The sequence below is a fragment of the Apteryx mantelli genome, chromosome 15 (assembly GCF_036417845.1).
Source record: "Apteryx mantelli isolate bAptMan1 chromosome 15, bAptMan1.hap1, whole genome shotgun sequence".
Taxonomy (NCBI): Eukaryota; Metazoa; Chordata; class Aves; order Apterygiformes; family Apterygidae; genus Apteryx; species Apteryx mantelli.
The window spans coordinates 977,764-999,690 of NC_089992.1; the positions used below are offsets into that span (position 1 = coordinate 977,764).

Sequence of the window (21,927 nt, forward strand, 5' to 3'; positions counted from 1 at the left end):
GGCATCTTGGAGCTGCATACACTGCTGTGACTGCCTCTATTAAAAAACAAAACAAAAAACAAAAAACCTTCCCTGTTTGCAAATGTTATTTAGAGACAACATGCCTTTTCAAAATGCCAAAGTCTGCACTGAACCTCCCCAACTGCTTCTCATGAACAGATGTTTCCTGTTCCTGATCTGATTAGAAGCTTCAAGCCAATCACTTTTCCCTGGATACAGGTGTACTCTTTAGACTAATTTTTTCTTCAGAAAATGCTGCCATTTCATAAGTCAATCCCAGATGCTCCTCAGCTTGTTTTCATAATGCAATGTTATATGAATTGTTTCTGATATATCGCTCTAAAAAACCCTTATCCGCAAAAACATTTCCAAATCTTAAGACGTCCCTAAACAAACTTAACAGAGTTTCAGCTACACAAAAAAAAGTACCAATTCTATTGCCCCTTCTCTTCAAGCTATTTAAAGTGTAATCTTTATCTGTAGAGAGAAAAGCAAACGTTTTCCTTAACAGTCAACATGCCTTAATTGTCTTTTGTAGCAAAGTAATATCTGAATTTCAGAGATGGGAAACTTGTTGCTGAAATGTTTATGAACCAAAATCAGAACCAAGAAAGTGGTTCAGTGCCTCCCGTTCTGCCCCCGCCCCCCCCCCCCCAGCATTCATTACCCTGACCCAGTCATCACAATCTGTTTACCCTTTCTCTTTTTCTCCCTTCTGTTTTCTTCCCAGCTTTTGCTCACACTTTTTTTTTTTGGTAACTATTTGATCGATTCTGCATAACTTTAATCCCTACTGCATATTGCCCTCTATCCCTAGAAAACGACACCTTGCTGAGCAGAGCTACTCAAGGATGTGCTACAAAGAGAAGCTTGAACTGATGGGTTGCCTGTCTGACCCTGTGCTTGGTAGTTCCTCTTCTAGTCAGTGACTCCAGGGATGAAAGATGCTTTTGATGCATGACAGAAGTATCTATACAGTTGTGCAAACACAGGGAATTCTAACTAACTAAAAATGATAAAAATAAAGCAGCAGCACAGAATTGTAGCTTTCTTCATTTGTTTCTTTTTCTGTGCTTTAACACTAATAGTCTGCACCCGCATGTTTTCTACAAGACAATACAAGTAACATAGCACCTGAGCTTTCTGAAAAGTTTTGGAAGAATGGGAGCCATCTGTGATTTTGGCAAGACAGATCATTCTACCCCTAAAAGACATGAAATTTCTTCCAAGACAAATGTTGCTATTAAAACTCAAGCACATTATTCAATTTATCTTGTTGTACTGAGTTTTGATAAAATCTCAAATGAAGAAAGAGTTGTCAGGAAAGTTTACAATTACTGTAATACAGCATCAAATGGTAAGGAATATAAGCAAATTGATATAAGTATGCCCACGATATACCAGTATATGCCACTCTACTTCTTCATCTTTATGCTTTGTCTTTTTGCTTTAAAAGGAAACGTCTTGCATTTTGCCCAGTGTTATATAAATGCAGTGCTAGATACACTCATTTGAATATGTATTTACAGTGTTGATTTTGATACAGGCTGCTGAGATGAATTTACTTAAAAGATGTGTTTTACCAGTGCCCCAGCTTTTATATGAACAAGCTATAAGAGCTGCTGCTTTGAAACCTGAATGCAAACCCTATCAGACAATGATAATCAAAATATCAGTAGCTGTTCCCAGAAATAACAAACAATGGGCTTCAAAGAATCGCATTTCTGTGATACCTGTCTTTCTCAAATTAACAAGAATCCAGCCCATGGATGCATGGTAGGGCAGCCCACTCCTAAAAAGATCTCAAAAGTATGTGCCAAAATGACCACTCAAAGGTTCTGCTGTAAAGTGTGCTGAAATAGAAAATAAATATTTTTACTAACTACTACTCTTGCAAAAGAGCAACTGAAACTCTGAATAGATATAGCTGTAAGATAAGTAGAAGGTATTTCTGAAGCCACTCTGCACAGCAACTGTACTTTAAGCTTCTATCTTATCTACCAGTTGAAACAATCATATTGAAAAAAACATTCCCTGCTACAGTGCTATTTTGGTATTAACAGCTTACCACTTTAACTGTAGTCTTACAAATCTAAGTGGAAATGTTAGTAGGCTATGCTGCTCATTTTGACAGTTGTTCAGCTTACCAACAGATGGAGTATGTTAATCAGTTTTTAAAGTATACACTAAAAACCTGGGCTAATTTAAATTCTGTATTCAGAATGCCTGCAAAAAATACAAGCCTGTGATACATGCAAAAAAAAAAAGTTTCATTCTGCTGCTGTTGGAAGGAAACAATATCTTGGAATATTTAATTATATGCTTTTAAAACCATCAATTTTCTGTAATGGTGAGTAGCTTATGAAACTAATGTGTTCTCTTACATAGTATTCATTATTCAGCATGTGATTATATGTAAAGCTTTAGACTCTACAGTAGACTGTAAACTCTATGGTATTTCTACTAACAAACCAAAAACAGGAAAAAAGGCTGGAGTAAGTCAGAACAATACCCCAGCCAGGAAACGTAAAATGAAGTCCCAGAAGGCAATTCCACCCAAGAATAGTTTGTTGGGGCTCACCTTATTAACAGAAGAATAATTCAAGCAATGAATACAATTCCAGAGCTTTGGTCCTGGCTGTATTTGCTATATTTCAGTCAGAGCTGCTAGAAACAACTGTCAAAATCATCAGCCTGACCCTTATTAAGTTCTTTAATATTGCCTCCAGCATCCTCTGCCTCCTCCTGCTGTCCCATTTCTCAGCAGTCCCCTGTTCCTGCTGACTAGGGGGCAATTCCTCTCTTCCCCAGGCTCTAAACCCCACATCTCCCATATACCTCACTGGAATTACTTTCATCAAAGTCCTTACAATCTTGGCCAAACCAGTTATCTATATCATTTTGAATCCGCTAGATAGTTTTGATACTATCAATTATACTTTCCTTCATAAAACCATACATCTCCCTCAACTTTCCTGGTTTTGTCCTTTCCTATTTCACCTTTGACTTCTCTAAATTGTCTACCTCTTGGAGGTGCTATAGAGGGCCTTTTCCTTATAACCATGTTCTTTCCTTTCTATGCCTCTGTCAGGATCTAGAGTGCACTAATGCCTTATTTGTCCTGCTTGACTTCACCTGGGACCCCCCATCCACACCCTCTGCCCATGGGTTGGGAGCTCCATTTAAGCTCAGGCTTGGGCACTTGCTTCTTGCTTGAGCTGTGCCATTGGAATACCTGCACCTAGCTGTATCTCCTGCTGTTCTAGTCTACTGGCTGGTTTTCCTTGATGGACTCCAGAAGGACAATCTAGGTAGCTTTGTTTCTAGTTGTGTCTCTAACTATTTCTCCCAGATGAACCTCAGATTGTGTCTCTGACCCCTGCTGTTCTTGACTCTTCAGAAACAGCATCCTGGACCTGATTCATTGCATCACCTTGTCTGGGACTGTTGGAGGAATCTGTTGCCTGTGTCCTGTGGTGAGGGTCACCCTCAGCTCCCAGCTCATCTTTCCTCTTGCTGCTCCCTGACAACCTGTTTCTTATTCAATGTTATTCTCAGATTTGATTTTCAGATGCTGATAACTTGGAGATCTATTGTATGTTTTCTATCAGGACCTGTCTCCTTCTACCTGAACTAAAATCTATCTGATAGCTCTTCCTGAATGTCCAACTATTAGCTTTTATAGTGCCTTTCCCCTTAGTTCTGACTTAAATTAGGCACAAAAGCCTAAACAAGTATTTATCTTCCATAGAGACTTGCTTTAGACTCTGAAAGAATCAAAATACTTGACTAGTACAACAGCTCTAATTTTGTTTGTTGGTTGATTTAAACGGCAAAATGTCTTGGCAATAACATAGTACAGAACATTACAGTTCTAAAAATACCACATGTGGGGCTCCTAAGCTTTCTAGTTCTATAGCAGTAAATGAAGGGGAGTAAATAACCAGAAATCCCTTTACAAAGTAAAATATCTGAAGAAAAGCAAAGCAAAATCAAACATATATTATGCACTTCATCAGCATCATCATCCTACTTAGCTAAACCAACCAAAGGGAATTTCTGTGACCTGCCTGTAAATGCTATGAAAAATATGATGCATGCAAAGCTTTGGAAAAGCTCTTTGCATGCAATACAGATGGCAGTGTCAGGCAACAGCCTGGAGAATTTTGGGTACTTAATAGTCAGTGTGCGTATTCTTAAAAAGTCAGTAAGCCTTTTAAAAACTTCAGTGTGTATCTGTTCATCACTACATATGCCCTAGAACCATGCAAAGAAATGATGAAATGTGTTTTCTCCCTTGACATTGCTAGTCTTGGAGCTAGAGCATCCAGAGGTATTTAATTTCTCACCTGCCCTTTGTAGTGCAGTATGTGTTTTTCCAGTGCATGATCATTCTCTAGCACCACACACACTCAGCTGAGAGTGATTTTTATTTCTGAAACATTTTTAAATATGTTTTCTGCTCACCATAGTAATGATTAATAGACCAGCAGAGAGGAAGCATTTTCAGGTTACTAGAGTTCAGGTCTTGATTATGAAATGTAGGTCAGGCAAGAAGAATACATTGATCTAGGAAGTAACAGTGCATAGATTAAAAACTGCAATTTCTTAGCTTAATAGGCAACTTTAAAGATTTTCTGCATTTATAGGGTCTCACACACTGCAGCTTACACTTCTCTGCAGTTACCAGTCAATTCTAACCATTCTTCCTTGGAAAATGTTAACACCTTGCAGAAAATCATAATCTTGTATTATCAAAGCTCTCTCCATTTTTAGAATATCCTAGTCATACTAACTGAAAAATAATTATGTAAATCAATTCCTTTTTCTCCTGTGACTTGAGGAAAAAAAAAACAAACCTACAAATACTGGCTGAAATACTTTTTCTTGATTATCTTCTTTATTGAATAGGCTGTAAGAACTTGCTATTTTATTATTATTCTTCTGTGAAATAATACATGAATATGCTAATATTATCAGCATCAGACAATTGGCCTATGTAAGCCTGGCAAATAGCAAGCCTTGTCTGAAGACAGACACCAGGGTAAGTTCTGAACCACAAGGGAATGCATCTTTCCTCTAGTTCCCCTCTCCCCTTCAGACCTCAAGGCTCAACAAGGAAAACCTAATCCAAAGTGGTACTTGGCTTTGATTGCTGCAGCATTTTTCAAGAGCCACACTTGCCACTACAGAATCTACATCAAGGACAGTATGTTCCAGCACCTTGTTATATAATCTGCCAATCGCCACCAATGTTTTTTATGCCTCATTGTTTCAGATGTCTTTCCAACTCTATAATCCCTAGAACACAGTTGTTTCTCCCTGAAAGGACCATATTCCAGAGGAGGTTTCCAGAGCTTTGTGCTTTGGCTCTCAGTCCTCAGAGTTCTAGTCCTCCATCCAGGTCCATCATTGAGGCAGCCTATTTGCCGCTCCAGCTCTTGAAGGTCAGTGAAGAAAGGCATACATTATCCCAGCAGATCCTCCCATAGGCATGTTGCAAATGTAATTATTATCCAAGGACTTCAAGACACTTCTAGAGACTACTTGTGAAGACTCTAGGTAAGACACTCTTGAAATTTCAAAAGTCCCTTCCCTGCATCTACTTGCTGTTCAACAGCAACATTCTGAAGTACTGAGAAGGACCAAGAAAGCCAAAGAAAAAAAACATGGGGCCTGCCTGCCCTGCCCTGTCCTTTCCCAGATGAAGTGCTGTTTTATTAATTGCTCAAGTACTTATATATGACTTGAGGATCTCTCCCACAGACTTGCATGGCATTAGTCAAAAATCTCACTGTTAATGGAGAGTTGTGTTCCCAACAACATTCTGATAGTTCCTATTGTGAAGGTTTCTGAACTAGTGCAGAGTCACTTGCAGTCCTATGACTAAGTCCTGACAGACCTGGAGACTTGGAGATGCAGAATGATACAGATTTATATTCTTAGCTCATCACTCTGCTTCACGCTCACAAGGTATCTGGGATAAAGTTTCTGTTCAGTAACATGACTATCATAGGAAACAGTCGAGGCGTCCAAAATTCATTTCCTGGAGATGACCTAACTGAAGGGAAAGAGTGATGCACATCATAAAGTTATGGTTTTGATTTTCCTGCATCTCCAGGAAGAAGTGTTGCCGCTTTTCTTGAAGGCGATGTTTGTACTTACGCCTCTGCATATCCTGCTGACAGGACATACTGGCAAGAGTTCTGGCAGGAGTTTGAGAACTTCTTTTGGGATTGGAAAAAAATCAAAGACAGCAGCTTGTGGTTAGTAGCATAACAATAGTGTCTAAACAGAACATGCTGGTATAGTCAAAGATGAGGCTAGCTTTGACAATGAATGGCCCCAGAGCAGGAAAATGCATGACAGGCATTTAATAGTGGATTCACTGATCTTTCAATGTGGGCAAGTTGGTATGCCATCTTTCCCAACATAATCAACGGGTATCTATATTGTCTTTATTTTTAGACACCCCAGCATATATGTGTACAAAAAGAAACTGGGCAATCGCATCATACTGCAGAATCCTAAGGCTGCATGTATTTACTGCACTAACTTCATAGTAGGAATGAAAGCTCTGATTGCCATTATGTTGGTTTGCAAGACTTAGACTGTGGAATAAGTGGAGCTCAGTGATTAGGGTCAGCATACAGAGAATATAAGGACAAGTAGAATGTAAGAAAGGCCAGACAATGCCATATTCTCTCTTTGAGAATGTGTTCTCAGAGTAGTGAGGAAGAAATGCTTAGAAAGAAACAGAGGAAGTGTACAAAAACTCTTCACCAATTATACCCTCTAAGTAGTAGGTCAAGAACACTATTTGACTCTCAAGCATGTTTTTAGTAGTCCTTGAGGAACTGTGACTTTATCAACGTAACACCTTTTTGAATGCATTCATATTTTTGACCTCCACAATACGGTGGTGATGTTGTAAAATTTAGTTGTGCAATGTGTGGAAAAAGTGTCTCTTTAATCCTCCTACCTAGTAATTTCACTCAGTACCTCTTAGTTCTACTAGCATAAGAAACGCTTGTCACACTAAATTTTACCTTCTCCATATCATTCATCATTTTAAATATCTTTATCACAGTCCTTTTCCTTATGATCTTTTCCAAATGCCCTTGCTGTCTCCTCACACAAAAGCCATTCCACAGTTTTGATCATTTCTGCTCACTTCTCATTTCACAACCTTTTCGTAACCTTGTGATCAGAACTGCAGTGTTCAAGATGCAGAAGCACTGCAGCTTTGACAGTGTTTTCTGTTTTATTCTTAATTCCTCTCCTACCAATTCCTAGTATTTATTTCACTTTCCCCATCCCTTTTTTGAACACCAGTGAGGATAAAGCTGATGTTTTCAGAGATAGCCAAGAGCCCAATGTTGTGTACATATTGCTGCAGTCACTTTTTTCTCCTGTATTCATTACTTGACACTTATCAAAATTGCATTCCTCTGCTTTTATATTTACTCAGTTACCTAGTGTCATAAAATTCAGTAACCCTTTCTAGTCAACTTTAGTCCTGATTATCCTAAAAAAGATACATAACTTCCACAAATTATATTGCCTCGTTATTCACTTTTTTCCTCAGATCACTTATGAATATGTGGGAAAAATACAGGCCTTAAACGGTCATGTCACTAGTAAATTTTGTGAAAACAAACTAATTACTCCTACTTATTCTTCCTATCTTTTAATTAACTAATTATTAATTCATGAGGAAGCCTTTCCTCTCACCTTATTGTAGCTTAAGAATCTTTGGCAAGGGACTTCATAAAAACTCTTCCCTAAGTGCACTGTGATGATCAAATCAACCTTAAGCTTTTCTGACTCCTTCAGAAGCCTCTAATAAAATCCAGGGAACTGACTTTTCTCTAAAAGATCTATGCTGATTCTTTCCACATATATCATGTTTATCCACTGATCTACTCTTTCTAGTACCTGTAGCTTCAATCAACTCGTCTGATAAGGCTTCTGTTCTGTGGTTCTTGAGATCATTCATGGAACGGATCAGTTAAGCTGACATCACCCTGGCCACCTAACTAGAAGGATCACAGCAGGCTAAGGAATGTCATGTTTGAGTCCTTCAGAATATTGTGTTCTGATCCTGTCTGTTCTTAGTCACCTCATGGCTTTAACTCTACTGATGTTTCAAGTTCCTCTGACATACGCCCCCTGCCCCCTCCAGAGAAAGCTCTGATGCGAATCTTCTGCAATGAATAAAAATGCAACATCTCTTCTGCTGTAGCCTTATTTCTCCTTGTTTGCTCCTTTTTACACTTTTGCTGAAATTGGTAAGCCTGGTAGGTAATCAGATATTCTAATGCATGTGAGGATATTTGTATGCTTTCAGCAAGTTTCTCTTCAGGATCATTTTGGTCTGCCACACAGTGGTTTTACATTTAACTTGACAGATCACCCTTTCTGTTTTCTTTCTCTGGATACAACTTCCATATCTTAGGAAGATAGATGGCTTTTACCTTAAAATAGCCTCTCTGACTCTGTTAAAGGACACTGGTTATTTTTCAGGTCCTTCTAGAGTGTTTTTGATAAGTGACCTATCCATAGGCTGAGTTTCTAATAGGCTATCTTGAAACAATCTCAACATTACATAAAAGCATTATAACCCCTTAAACACTTCTCTTTTGGCAAACCTCCTTGTTTTGCATAGCTCTGCCTTCCAAAGTTAGTCATTACTATTGCAGATCTTGATTTTTTTTTTCATTTCTACAAGGTTGCTAAATTTGAATATGATATGACTACTGTTATAAAGCAGCTCTTCAACAGAAAGATCTAGAAGCGTGTTGGCTTTTGATTTAATCCTGAACAATTTTTCCTCTTGAAAGTCCTTCAGTTTCTCCAAGATAGGTGTGATTTTTAAATCTTATTCTCATGCTCGCATTATGTTTCACAATGGTATCTATGTGCTGTACAATAATGGAATTTTCCATTAATACTGTATCTTGGTGAGGTCACAAGCCAAAGAAGCCAAGATAAACCATTCTGAAGGACTAGCCAAGATCCTGGTCAGAGGTGGAGCTGAAGATGCCAAGAGATACGTTACTCCAGAACGCAACATAAGATCACAGCCAAAAGCTAGACCAAAGCTCAGGATGACAGAGCAGGAATACAGGCTTTCCAACACGGAACAGAACAGACTAGGAGTGGATCATGGGCCTGGAACACAGCTGAAATTAAAAGGTGAAGTAATGAGAAAGAGAAAACTGTTTGGCATTGCCTCACCTGTCAGATATGCAAAGGCAACCACAAGTCAGGTGCACAGGCCAGTTCTCACCTAAGCTCATAAAGCTCTCTGTTGCTAGGGAGATTGTTTGCTGCCAGCTATGCAGCTGATAGCTTGTACAAAGTCTAACAGAAACATGTCAAACAAGAGAGAGGAAAATACTACTGAGCACTATGTGAAGAGGTAGTAAGATTTCTGAGGAGACTTTTACAGGTCAGTAAGAAATCAGTGAGTGGGAAATCCAGATATAGTTCTGAGTTCAAATTTGATCATGTCTACAGTATATTTGTTATTTAGACAAATGTTACCTTTCTCCATGTTCAGGTTTGCAGCGAATGAGTATACCAGAAAGAGAACAAGCCAAATATATCATACTTAAACTGTAACTATCTAGCTCTATAATGAACTAAAATTTGTAATACTAGATTTAGATTGTGAATCTACACCACCATCTGCAGAAAGCAGATTGGCAGGTTGAGATCAGCTGGCTACCAGTATAGTAACAATCAAGGGTCCTAAGATGTAAATAATAGCATGCAAGTATGGTATAGAGTCTGATGCAAAAAAAAAAGAGGGGGAGGAACACATGTGCCATAACACTGTATCAAGGCTGGCAGATTCTGCACAATGTGTGCTGTCAGAAGAAAGGAATGCATTTTATTCTTTATTCCTTCAATGTCCTTGCACCATTTTTCCTTTTTTTTCTCCTCTTAGTTCACCAAATCCATTGATTTCCCTTCTCTTGCTCCCTCATCCTCCTAACAAAATTTTGTGGTTGGCAGCTTGGAGATACTCTCCCTGCATCATACATATATTGAGTTATAGGATCTCACTCCAACCATCTCTCCTGTTTAAGGTACTTGGCTGCACCAGGGATGCAGTAAAACTATTACTTTTATCACAGAAAAACACAATGAGGTAGTGAAGATGTGTGTGCCTGACTTCATCTGCCAACCCTTATAGAGGAGAAAGAAACAGCTGCTGTGACCCCTAGCTCTGAGCTTTGGATGTGTTCTTTGTTCCCCCTTTCCCGTGTGTGAGACTATTTGCCATAGGGATGTAGGAGATTAATGGTTTGTGAGGTAATCTGATTAAAAATAAATCATTTATCTCATTATTGTGAGACGAAGAATTAATTCCCACACGCAATACTGAAGACCTCACTGAATGCCACATTTCCTCAGGAAACATCTTTCAGAAGAGCTAAGGTTCTGCTTCCCCCCTTCACACTTTTCTCCTTTCCTGCCCCGACGGCCCAGCTTCCCCCCTCCCGCCATTCCCACCCCCTCAGCCCAACCGCCGCCGCGCGAGGCGTTTCCCGCCTCAGCGGCCCGCCGCGCGCACGCGCTCTCCCCCCGCCCCCTCCCCCCACCCCGCGCGCGGGAACGCTGCGGCACGTGCCCCCCCTCCCAAAATGGCGCCGGCGGGGCGGCTGCGCTCTCGCGAGAGCGGGGGAGGCGGACACGGCGGCGGCGGCGGGGGTGGTCTCGCGAGAGGCGGGACGCGGAAGCGGCCAGGGCTGAGCCGCAGGGCTCGCTGCCGGCCGGCGAGGGGGGGCGGCGCGCCGCGGCGGCGGCGGCGGGGCCAGCGGCAGCGCCAGCGCGGCGTTGCGGCCTGTCCCTCCCCGCTGGGCGGGAGCGGCGCCTGGGCCGGCCCCGGCAGCGCGGGCGCAGCCCTGCCCCCGGCGCCGACCCCCCCCCCTCCGCCGCCGTCCGCAGTGCCCTTCGCTTCCCGCGCCCCTCGGCCGCTCCGCAGCGCTCGCTCCGCTCCCCCTCGGGCAGCGCCGCGCCCCGAGCAGCCCTCCGTGTCCCCCCAGTCCCTGCTTCTCCCCTCTCGGGCGCGGGCGGAGGCGGCGAGCGGGTGAAGCCCCCGCCCCGCGGCCTCCCCCATGGTGGGCTTCGGGGCCAACAGGAGGGGCGGCCGTCTGCCCTCCTTCGTCTTCGTGGCGCTGCTCGTGGTCATCGCCGTCCTCGCCTTCAACTGCTGGAACGCCTCGTCCCGCCAGGCCCTGCTGCAGGAGGAGGTGGCGGAGCTGCAGAGCCAGGCCAAGCGCACGGAGGTGGCCCGCGGGCGCCTGGAGAAGAGGAACGCCGACCTGCTGGGCAAGGTGGACTCGCACAGGAAGCAGCTGGAGCAGAAGGAGGCCGACTACAGCCACCTGAGCGGCCAGCTGCAGGCCAGGGAGGGCCAGGCGAAGAAGTGCGAGGAGAGCAAGGTGAGGCGGCGGCGGCGGGGTGTGAAGGAGGCGAGCGAGGGTGCCCTCCTGGCCGCGGGGGGGGGGGGGGTCCCCTCGGCGCTGCCGGGGGGGCTGCTTGTGTCCTGGGGGCGCAGCTTGCGCTTCCCCTCGCGCTGGGCAGCTTCCCCGCAGCACCCACCGCCCGAGGAGCAAATCAGCCCCTAAAGGCGCTGATGCCCGGGAGCGGTTACCTGCGCTTTGGTTGCTGTGGGGAAGCAGGCGAAACACGTTCAGGTTCCTGCGTGCCCTCCAGGAAAGAGCTGAACGCCTTTAGCAAATGCAGCGTGTGTTATGCTAACAACGAAAACACTGGGTGCCCACTGCTTTGGGTTGGCTGTTCTAATTTTTCTTTCCTTGAGCTTTCCTCGTTTCCTGAGGGTGGGTATATTTTTGGGTCTTTTTTTTTGATCTTTTGGTACTAATCGAAAAAGCTGCCCACGGTTTTAAAATTAGAGGGCTATTTTTTGCTTGGTTTGAGGGAAGAAGAAACAAATATAGAACCTCTTAACATGTTCTCCCTGTGTCTTGCCAAATGTCTTGTATAGCAGGGTAACGCCGGATCTTAAACAACCAAAACATACTTGAAATAAATTCTTACTCCTGATATAAATTATCTCTTCGTGGATAATAAAACTGATACCTGAAGCTAGCACAAAATTCTACTTACCTGTTTGTGAAGCATCGTGTCTTTCGTTGGGGAAGGGAAAATGAGTGAAAGCATCAACTTTCATTGTTCTGCTTTCATAGTAATTGCAGGCAACTTCTTCCATAGGAGTTAAGTCTGTGCTAGATGGAGGGCAAGTTCTTAGTCCTGTGTTAGGTGGTGTGTACATTTATTTGCGTGCAGTTTATAATTCTGCTGTCTGACTGACTTTTTCATGGTAGAATTTATGGAAATATCACTCTATCAGACTTGTAACTGGCTGAGCTTGTTCTGGCCATTTCATGTCACATGGTTACTGAGCAAATCATCACAGGAAAAACAAAAATACCTAGTTTTTGTAAGTGGAGTTTGGCTGAACTGGTTAAATTGCAGCTGTCAGTTGTTACTTAAGCAGAGCAGTTTCTAAAGCCCAGCCTTATTTCATATCTAAGTGAGATGTATCTCTTAATCTAACTAGCAGGAAATAAGTTAGGGAGAATCCCAGACTCCTTCAAATGGATTTAGTTTATTCTAAAACTACTATGTTATCTTTCCTACTAAAGCATTAAAATTGAGTCATTTGTGTGTTCAGCAAACTCTTTTTTTTTTTTTTTTTTTTTTCCTTCTTCCTTTGACAGCTGATTCCTTAGAGCTTGGAATAAAATGTAAAAAGCTTGATTAGAGATGTAATGGAAGATACTGTTTAGCCTGTGTTCATAGAGGAATGAGCTGTTCATACATTATTGTAATTGACGTGTATAAAACTATACTGATGGTATTCCAGTAAGCCATAATGATTGGGTTACATAGTAAGGCTTAATTTAATAGAAGAAACTTGTATTTTTGGAAATCTGTAATGTTCTGCAGGGAGAAATATAAACTTGAAAGGGTTTATGGGAATTGTTTTCAATGGTTTAAGTAGGTTTTACCTGTTCTTAATTTAAAACAAAATTGTAATCATTGAATGTTTATGGTTCTGTTCTTATTTTCAACTCACTAGCTATGTAGATGCCAGTATTCTGTAATGAATTTGTCTTTCATAGGTGTTTTTTTTTTCAAAATTCCAGTGTAACCAAGTTTACTAAGTGATAATGAGTCTTATAACCTCTGCAAAACTTAAGTTTGAAGATAAAACAGCAATGATAAGTTTTCTATAGTGATTTTGCTTGTGATGGGTGTCAACTCATTTGAGTGGAAAGGATCACGTTAAGATGTGTTTGTCACTTGCTGTATATGTAAAAATGTCAGGATCCTGAATGAGGTGTTGATAGGTAGGTGAAGATCTTGTGCTTCATAGACCTGTTTCAAGATCATGTTTTAAAGGAAACAGTTCATCCAAATCTTTCAGTTATTAACGTGCCCTAAATAATTTCATTTTTACTATAAACACATAAAGGCCATATCTGAATTAAGGCTTTTCTGTAATGGAAGATTGAGTTTGTGATTCAATGGCATAATAAATCTGGATTTAGATGCCTTAGTACTATATCAAAAATCCTGAATACATATAATGCAGCTTCATCTGTTGTAAACTTGTTTGTTTACATTTTTTCAAAAACAGCTTCAGCAGATTAAACTTATATCATCAGATTTTATACCAGGTCAGGCATCACTTGTCCTTCTCCTACAGTCATTGTTAACTTGGACTCTTTTTTTGGCCTCTCTGACAGAAATGAGTATTGTGTCTGATTAGGATCAAGTTTTCATTTCTGAATGATCTGGTAGTGCGTAGATCCATTACTATGATTATTAAAACACAATCTCACATATTACACTGAATTCTTATCTTCTGCTAGCAGCGTTCTTGCTCTTAGTAGGATTTATTCAGGGAAAATGTGAACAGTAAAATGATGTTGCACAAAGTGTTTAAAGACAGCAAACCAAACAAAAATAGGGTACTACCTAAGTCACTCATCTCCAACATAAGAGCCTCATGTCCTATAGCGGAAAAAATCTGTCCTGCACCTTAACAGAGAAAGTGTAAGTGCTAAAGCAGGGTCTCTAGCAGGGGTTACCGGAAGCCATGGCCCTCTTCGATGCACATGATACGAACTGAGATGCTGATGAGCTGAACGTGCACACTGAACACTGTTCTCCATAAACCTGCCTGGTCTCTGAACACTTTCAGACTCCTGGCGTTTTGCAGGGAGAGAGGTGGGAGAGAGATGAGACCAGTAAACCTTGCTAATTATTTTTATTGTAAATACAATGTATACTTCAGTATATGTGCTGCATCTTCATTCATTGTTCCAGAAGCTGCCATTTCAAGTCATGTGAGCTAGTAGCTGTTAAATATGACCTCTTCTTTCCAGGTGCTCCAAATGTTGAGTGAGTCTCCGTAGGTAAGGATAGCAGTATGTTTTTTCAATAGCCAGTTACTGTCCATTTCTGTCTTCATCCTCTGGGAGCTGCTATCATGTTCTCAGTGGCAACAATCCTAAATTAAAAAAAAAATTAAGTGAAATGCCTTAGGGAGTAAAGCAGTCAACAAATCTGTTTTTTTTAAAAAAAAAAGTGCAAAGTGTGCATAAAGTGTCTGACCAAAAAAGGGTTATTTTGACTGATACTTTTTTTTTCTTCCGAACAGAATTTAGCAAGGATGTTTTTTGAACAAACTATTTTATACCAATGAGCCCAGTCCATCTGTGAAATGCAGGAACTATAATAGGGAACCAATACTGATAATTCCCAGGGTACCAAGTGATGACAACAGAGCTAGGTTTTTATTTCATAGCAAACTCATTTGAAAGATGATACTCTGGTAGCTATCGTAGTGTCTGTTCTGCTTTATGCTCCTTAGTCTTCATAAGGGATTCTTTGCCTTGTGGTCATGCACATCAAGGATGCATCTTTCAATGTTAAGACAACTTGAATTTTTGCAGGCAGCTTCCTCCTAGCTCAGTGAGATCTATAGCCATGCCCAAACCCCCGTCTCTCTCCTCCCTCCTATCACATGCTTTACAGGCCAGTCACACTGCGCCAGAATATTGTTTGCTCTTATGACAGTTCTTAGAACTATAAATGTAGTAAATTGACCTAGTGTCTTGTGAAAGCCCTTGCTGAAGACTCTAATATTTATTAAAGTGTAAACTGCTATGTATTGAACTGCAATTAGGCAGCACCTGCCACTAACAGTATATGGAAGCTAAGAGGTTTCTTTGTATAGGAGTGCTAAGGTACATTGAAGAAAAATGATGGGGAAAAACTTATTTTGCTACGCTGAAAGCTGGAAAATAAATGATTGTAACTCTTGTTTGAGCAGTTCTTTACTTGAGATATTTAGGCTCATCAGGTCTGGCAGATCTTGGAGGGAGAGTTATGATGTTGTAAAGGATCTTGAGAGATTAGGGTGAACTTCTCACAAATGGAGGGATCTTCTAAAGAACCTGGAAGAAAAAAAGGGGAGAGTATGACTAGGGCTGGGAAGAGAAGAGCCTTTCTGGAACTAGAAAACTATTTAAATGGATAGGAAAGTGCAGGTGTGGCTGCCAAAGGAGAGAGGTGAAGAGAAGGAGCTATGACAGCATGTGCTTTTCAGTAACTGGCTGTTTCTGATCTCAAACAGCCATTGGTAACAACCATAGTGGAAGATGCAAGAATAGATCTGCCTCTTTGTACCAGAGGCATGAGTTCTTGGAAACTCTCTTTTCCTTTCACCCTGTGCTAATCTTGATGAGCTTGTGAGGTCCACTGGGTCTTGGAACAGACTAGAGGAGTACTTCTCTTTTGGAGCTCCTGTCCTCAGGAGGCAGACAAGGATAGGGATTGCACTAGTGTTTGGGAAAGCCATGCATGCAGCATTATCAGTAGTTTCCCCAAGTGTTTCATACTTCTTGCAGCACACAGTGAGGACCCCTTTTTTCCATGGCTTTCCACATCCTTTTGCAATATGCTCAGTAAAATGATTGAATGGCAGGAATTCAGCGTGGAAGGCTTCCAAATGGCAACCGTCCAGTGTGTAGGGGTTCATATCTCCATGTTTGCTATTGCAGATCTCAGGAGCACGCCTGTTCCATTCTGCAATTGTTGCTGGCTGTGCCAGGTGTATAATACAACCTTGTTCCCTTAGCTGATGCTTAGAAATGGTGCTTCATGTTTTGAAACTGTTTAGTGAAACATTCTTGGAAGCAGCTTACGTTCCTTTATAGCACCTTTGTAGCCAAAACTCCTTGACAGCTTATCAGTTTGCAAAGCTGTAGCTTTACAGTGGTGATGTTGAATGCCTCTTCCTATTTTGTTGCACACTCTTCACAGAATCACAGAATCACTGAGGTTGGAAGGGACCTCTGGAGATCATCTAGTCCAACCCCCCTGCTCAAGCAGGGTCACCTAGAGCACATTGCACAGGATTGCATCCAGGCGGCTTTTGAATATCTCCAGAGAAGGAGACTCCACCACCTCTCGGGGCAACCTGTTCCAGTGCTCTGTCACCCTCACAGTGAAAAAGTTTTTCCTCATGTTAAGATGGAAGTGTCTGTGTTTCAGTTTGTGCCCATTGCCTTGCGTCCTGTCGCTCGGCACCACTGAAAAGAGTCTGGCCCCATCCTCTCGACACCCTCCCTTCAGATACTTGTACACATTGATAAGATCTCCTCTCGGCCTTCTCTTCTCCAAGCTAAACAGGCCAAGCTCTCTCAGCCTTTCCTCATAAGAGAGATGCTCCAGTCCCCTAATCATCTTTGTGGCCCTTCGCTGGACTTGCTCCAGTAGTGCCACATCCCTCTTGTACTGGGGAGCCCAGAACTGGACGCAGTACTCTTGATTATCAACATCACAACGTGGAGCAGTACTTCATCTCCAAGACTCTACTAACTGCTTGATAATAACACTGGCTACTCCAAGAGAGGCAGTTGACAAATAATAGCAGAAGGATTGTGGAATATAAACCGTTGTGCAAAAGGACTCTTAAATAGCTTTCACTTGCTGTTCTGGAATGCACTATAGCAATGTACTCGGAGCGCCTAGGCACATTAAGCTGCACAGAGGAGTACGGACACCTGCTTGTGCTGCTTTGATCGGGATTTCAAGGGGTGTTCTTGCTAGAGAAAGAAATGGCTCAGTGAAATATGGGTGGATGTTTACAGTTCATCATTTATGCAGTGTTTAATTGGGAAGCAAGACCACCCCTGTTCTATCCTGCCATAGGTACAGAAAAGCTCCAGGGTGCTGTAACTTTCTTTTCTTGCGTTGCCTTTTATTATATGGCAGGACTGTTGCAATTCATATAGCACTGTAAGTACTGCCTTGCATATACATAGCACTCGCAAGCACAGGATTTTTAACGTTTATTTTTCTTGAGTAGAGCTCACTGGGGGGCCATAGAATGTTCTTTATTTATTTATTTATTTTTCCTCCCCAACTGCTTTGGGGAGATGATGTGAGAAGCCACTAAGAAAGAAGAGTACAAATAGGTCTAGATTCAAGGAGGACACAGATGAAAGAACTGGACTTGCTCCATGTTTTTTTGTTGTTTTTTTTTTTTTTTACGAGTGTAGGTGGAACAGATCCCATGAATCATAAGAAGCTTCTTCCCTTTCTATCCCTCAGATTAGGGACACTTACTGTCAGCTAAGATGTTTTGGCTATGAATGCTGTCACTTATCTGATGCACAAAATCTCCAAAATTAAAGATTGTGATAAAATTGCTAATCAGATTTTCGGGTCAGATTCCCGTTAATAGAACAAGCACCTCCCACCACCAAAGTCTTTACAAGTCAAATGTTTCGTAGGTTGAGCAGAAGCAAGGAAGAAGTTTTTCTATATTAGGGATTCTGCTATATAAAGGTTTGAAAACAGAAGAACTCACTACTTCACATCATCTCCTTTGTTTGTAGATATCTTAGGTTCTGGGAGGTTATACATTTACTACCTTTCAGAAGAATTGTATTGGAGTGGAAGACGGGTAAAAATGGTAATTACTGCCAGTTTCACATTTTTCTGTTTAATACCCCTGCTCCTATATTTCCCCAAACAAAGGAAAAAAAATACTTTTTCATTAATACTCAACAAATAACTTTTTGTATCCATTGCTACATCCTGGTGTCCAGCAGATGAAGAGAGATTAAAAGAAGAGCTTTCAGGATGGGCACTTTTGTTATAGAAAGGATTGGAGGTTATTTTTATATTTTGGCTCTATGTAAAGTCTTCACCACAAGGCATCCTTGCTTTTTTTTTAAAAAATATAGGAAGCACAAAACAGGTTTTTACTTAACTGAATATTTTTTTGTCAGTCCTGTGACTAGTACACTTCAATGTTTTGATTCCTGCATGTACAAAGAACGTATTTAAGTGGTCCTCAGATGCATGGCTTCGAAACGCCGAGACGGATGCTTAAGTGTCCCTGTTGAGTATTTACGTTTTGTATCATATTTCAGAGCAATATGGTCAGTATTCTGAGCTTACCAAAAGATTGCATTGTCTGCCACTTCTTTCTTCTGATTTTGGGGGAAAAAATGTTGTTAGTTAGATGGGTTTGGCTGTTTATTCCCCCTATACATCAGCACCATTGCTGGTGATGCCCCTCAGCACTCTAGAAATACTTCTGGTTTCTGGTCTGTGACATGGGAGGGTGGTTTGTTGCCAGCACTCCCCGTGCGTGCATCGCTGCTAGCCATGAGCCAGGATCTTGGAGTCTAGCGCAAACAGAACTCTTGATGTAGCACTCTCTTCATAAGGAGCCTCTCTTGTGTGACTGGAGCCGTTGGATACATGCCTTGGTGTACACAGTGTTCTTCAGAAAATCACGATTTCAGCACTTCTTGTATAGTTATAGTTCCTAAAGTTATAAATGCCTGAACACATATGGGACAAATTGAATTGTATAGTCAAGAAATGAGTGCCTCTCTTTAAAAATGTTTCATGGATTTTTAATTTTTTTTTTTTAAGTGATTTATTCGATAAAAGGAAAGCTAGAAGTGGGTGGAGGAAATCTTAAGAAAGTAAGGGCATGCATCTTTTTTTACAGGAAATTTAGGTAACTGACTCTGACATTAAGCTTCAGAATCTGTGCAAGAATTGAGATAGCCTGTGTGTGTGCTTCCCCCTCCCTGCTTCAAAGTATGTGTGCTCATATGCAGTTTTAAAATAGGAAATATAGAGGCTCTTAAGAGTCAAAGATACCTGCCTTTTAAATGGTACAGAAGCTGTTTGTGAAAATACTTATACCTGCGATGCTTTGTGGGTTGTTTTGGGGTTTTTTGGTTAATTAAGTGAAGATCAGATACGATGCAGTCTTTAGATGCAGTCTTTACCTCTCTGAGAGGTAATTCTGACCTTGTAATCCAGAATGACAACACTGTTTTAGCACCCTGGGACAGTTACTCTTTATATCAATCATGAAATAACAAAAATAATAAATACCAGTGTTGTCTAATTACAGTTGTGGGCTTTTTCACCTATTCTCAGTATCTTCTACATGCACATCTTTCTCTTCGTTTCTGATTCTTTTCTCTTTATGTTTTTGCTTTGTGTAAGAACAAGACAAAACATCTTTACTTGATGACTTTGTGTGTATGCACTTATTTATTGTAATTGCTATTTTTTCCTTACTAAAAATATCAAATTAAACACTTGTGGAAGTCTACTGGTGTCACATTCTCTCCTAAAAGTATAATTCCTGTTATGAATATTATGTAGCATCACATTAAATATTTACTTTCAACATACATTAGGTAAAAATTTGTTTTTGCTAATGATGCTGTTTGTTTATTTTTATACATTTGTGTTTGACGTTGGAAATTCACTATCCCCTTCTGCAATATCAGAATGCAGTGTGTTTATTTTAGTCTTCACAAAATCTGCTTTTCTGATAGAAATATCTCTTGGAAATAAACGTATCTAAATTTTTGTTAGCAATGGCTAAATATAGTGCTTAAGTTGGTGTCACTTGTAGGTAACTAAGTATAAACTATTTATATTTACAAGAATGTTTTATGGTCATTCTGACATTCCTTTTTATATATTCTTTCTTTATAGTGCAAAAAGTATGAATTCAAAAGCAGCTAGGTCTTTGCAGATATAAACACTTCCTAACCTGCTAAAGATTGACTGTATTTATTTATATAACCATTTTTTTCCTTTCAGATTAAGTTGCAGAACAACATATCGTATCAAATGGCAGATATACATCGTTTAAAGGGTAAGGGATTTATGGCCAAACTGTTTGGAGGATTATAAAGTTGCATCTTTTATAACCGCCTAGGTACTGCAGAATACATTTTAAATGAAAGATCAAGTGATGCTGGAGCATCGCTTAATCTGCAGCTCCGTGACATTTGTTTCTTATCTAGCCTGGATAAGTGTAGAGTTCACTTTTGTAGACTTTATTCTCTGCAGAAAAAACATGCGTTCTGACACTGCTTGCTTCCAAGATATTAGAATCATTTTCATGATCAAAGTAATATACAATTTAGTATGGTTTGGATCAGCACTATTACGATACTTATGTCAGCTTAGCAAAGCACCAGAAAGCATCCTTTAAGAGTGTACATCTCTGGTGTTCTTTACAGGCATTGTAATCATGTCTCTGTTTTTACCGTGTTGGTTTTCAGGGAGTCCTGGAACAACTATTGCCAAAATTTGTACGTGCCTGCAGACAAGTTACTTTACATTTCTGCCTATATTTATATAGTTTCAACTTAAAATAGTAGGGAGCTTAACAAATAATTGTAGCCTGAAGAGAAGAGAGAAAACTTCTAGAACAAGTACCTGTGAAGACATGAAGAGCATATTAAGTGTTTTTATGGATAGTGTGAAGTACCTTTTTTATGCGCTTATTCCAGAAAAAGTATTTGACCATCATGCCTAAAATAACCTAGTGCTAACTCAGAATAACAGAATTTTTCAGGAGATCATAGAGATTTCCAAGAAATATTTGGAACAGCATTATGCAAGTCTTCTGAGTGAAAAGGTAAAAAAGGATTTACAGTTTTTTTTATGGTTTGGGTTTTTTTTTAAGCGTGGCAGGTCAAACGGTCACATAGTATCAGAATACTTGTTTGTTAATTTGTTAATTCAGAATCAACATCTGGCATACATGAGTAAACTGGCATGTTTTCCAAATTAGTTTAAGAATCTTGAAAATATATGTAGAAGAAATAACATAAATTTCTCACGTTAATTTGTAACTTATATGGCAATATTGAAAGTTGTATGCACCATGGGACGTTTCTTGTATGTATGTATTCATGTTGATTTTGCGTTTTTGTCTAGAACAACTAGCAGAATTACGACAGGAATTCATTCGTCAGGAAGATCAGCTTCATGAATACAAGAAGAACAATACTTACCTTACAAGGAGATTGGAATATGATAGGTATGTCTTTAGAAATGTTAGTAACTGTAGGTTTGCTTGTGTATGATGCAAGTCTATATTTATTTTAAAAAAAAGGCACAAATGAATCCTAGTTCTGTTAATCCTCAAGCTCAAATGTACCCCATTGGTGATGCAAGTTTGACTTAGCTGGCTGTTTGATTTTAAGGTTCTATTTTTTGGTGTTACCTTCTTCCTTCTACCCCTAGTTGAGTTATCTCTGAAAAAATCTGGCTTATCATAGTTGTTCAGCATTGGGTAATTTTAAGTCAAAATGAATTTTTAATGATATGGAGATGTTGGTTAACAGGAACTGATAAGTGGAAGAGTTCAATTTAATCTCCCCAGTTCTGTAAGCCACAGGGTATTGTTCATTGCTGTCTTCCTAAGAATGTATTTTATTGAACTGGAGGTGAAAACATTGTGCATAATTGAATTTTCAAGTTAATTTCAGCCTTTTAAGTTGATAATGGAAAAGTAGGGAGAACAACTACTTC

The 21,927-nt window shown here is 40.4% G+C and overlaps 1 protein-coding gene and 1 long non-coding RNA gene across 6 annotated transcripts in view; one reads left to right on the forward strand and one right to left on the reverse strand.

Annotated features, from left to right (window-relative positions):
• The first annotated feature begins 10,947 nt into the window (after nucleotides 1-10,947).
• Nucleotides 10,948-21,927, forward strand: part of GOLM2 (golgi membrane protein 2) — a 28,269-nt gene continuing 17,289 nt past the window's right edge. For both annotated transcript variants that reach the window (XM_013942615.2, XM_067305198.1), the window contains exons 1-3: nucleotides 10,948-11,456; nucleotides 20,203-20,257; nucleotides 21,331-21,433. In XM_013942615.2, coding sequence (XP_013798069.2) covers nucleotides 11,130-11,456; nucleotides 20,203-20,257; nucleotides 21,331-21,433 — 485 coding nt within the window. In that variant the 5' untranslated portion in view covers nucleotides 10,948-11,129. The remainder of the gene's footprint in view (nucleotides 11,457-20,202; nucleotides 20,258-21,330; nucleotides 21,434-21,927) is intronic.
• The window catches only part of LOC136993398 (uncharacterized), a 37,183-nt gene continuing 29,561 nt past the window's right edge, over nucleotides 14,306-21,927 (reverse strand). For all 4 annotated transcript variants that reach the window (XR_010885669.1, XR_010885671.1, XR_010885668.1 and 1 more), the window contains 2 exons: nucleotides 15,391-15,506; nucleotides 14,306-14,557 (listed from right to left, as the gene is read on the reverse strand). This is a non-coding gene — a long non-coding RNA (uncharacterized lncRNA). The remainder of the gene's footprint in view (nucleotides 14,558-15,390; nucleotides 15,507-21,927) is intronic.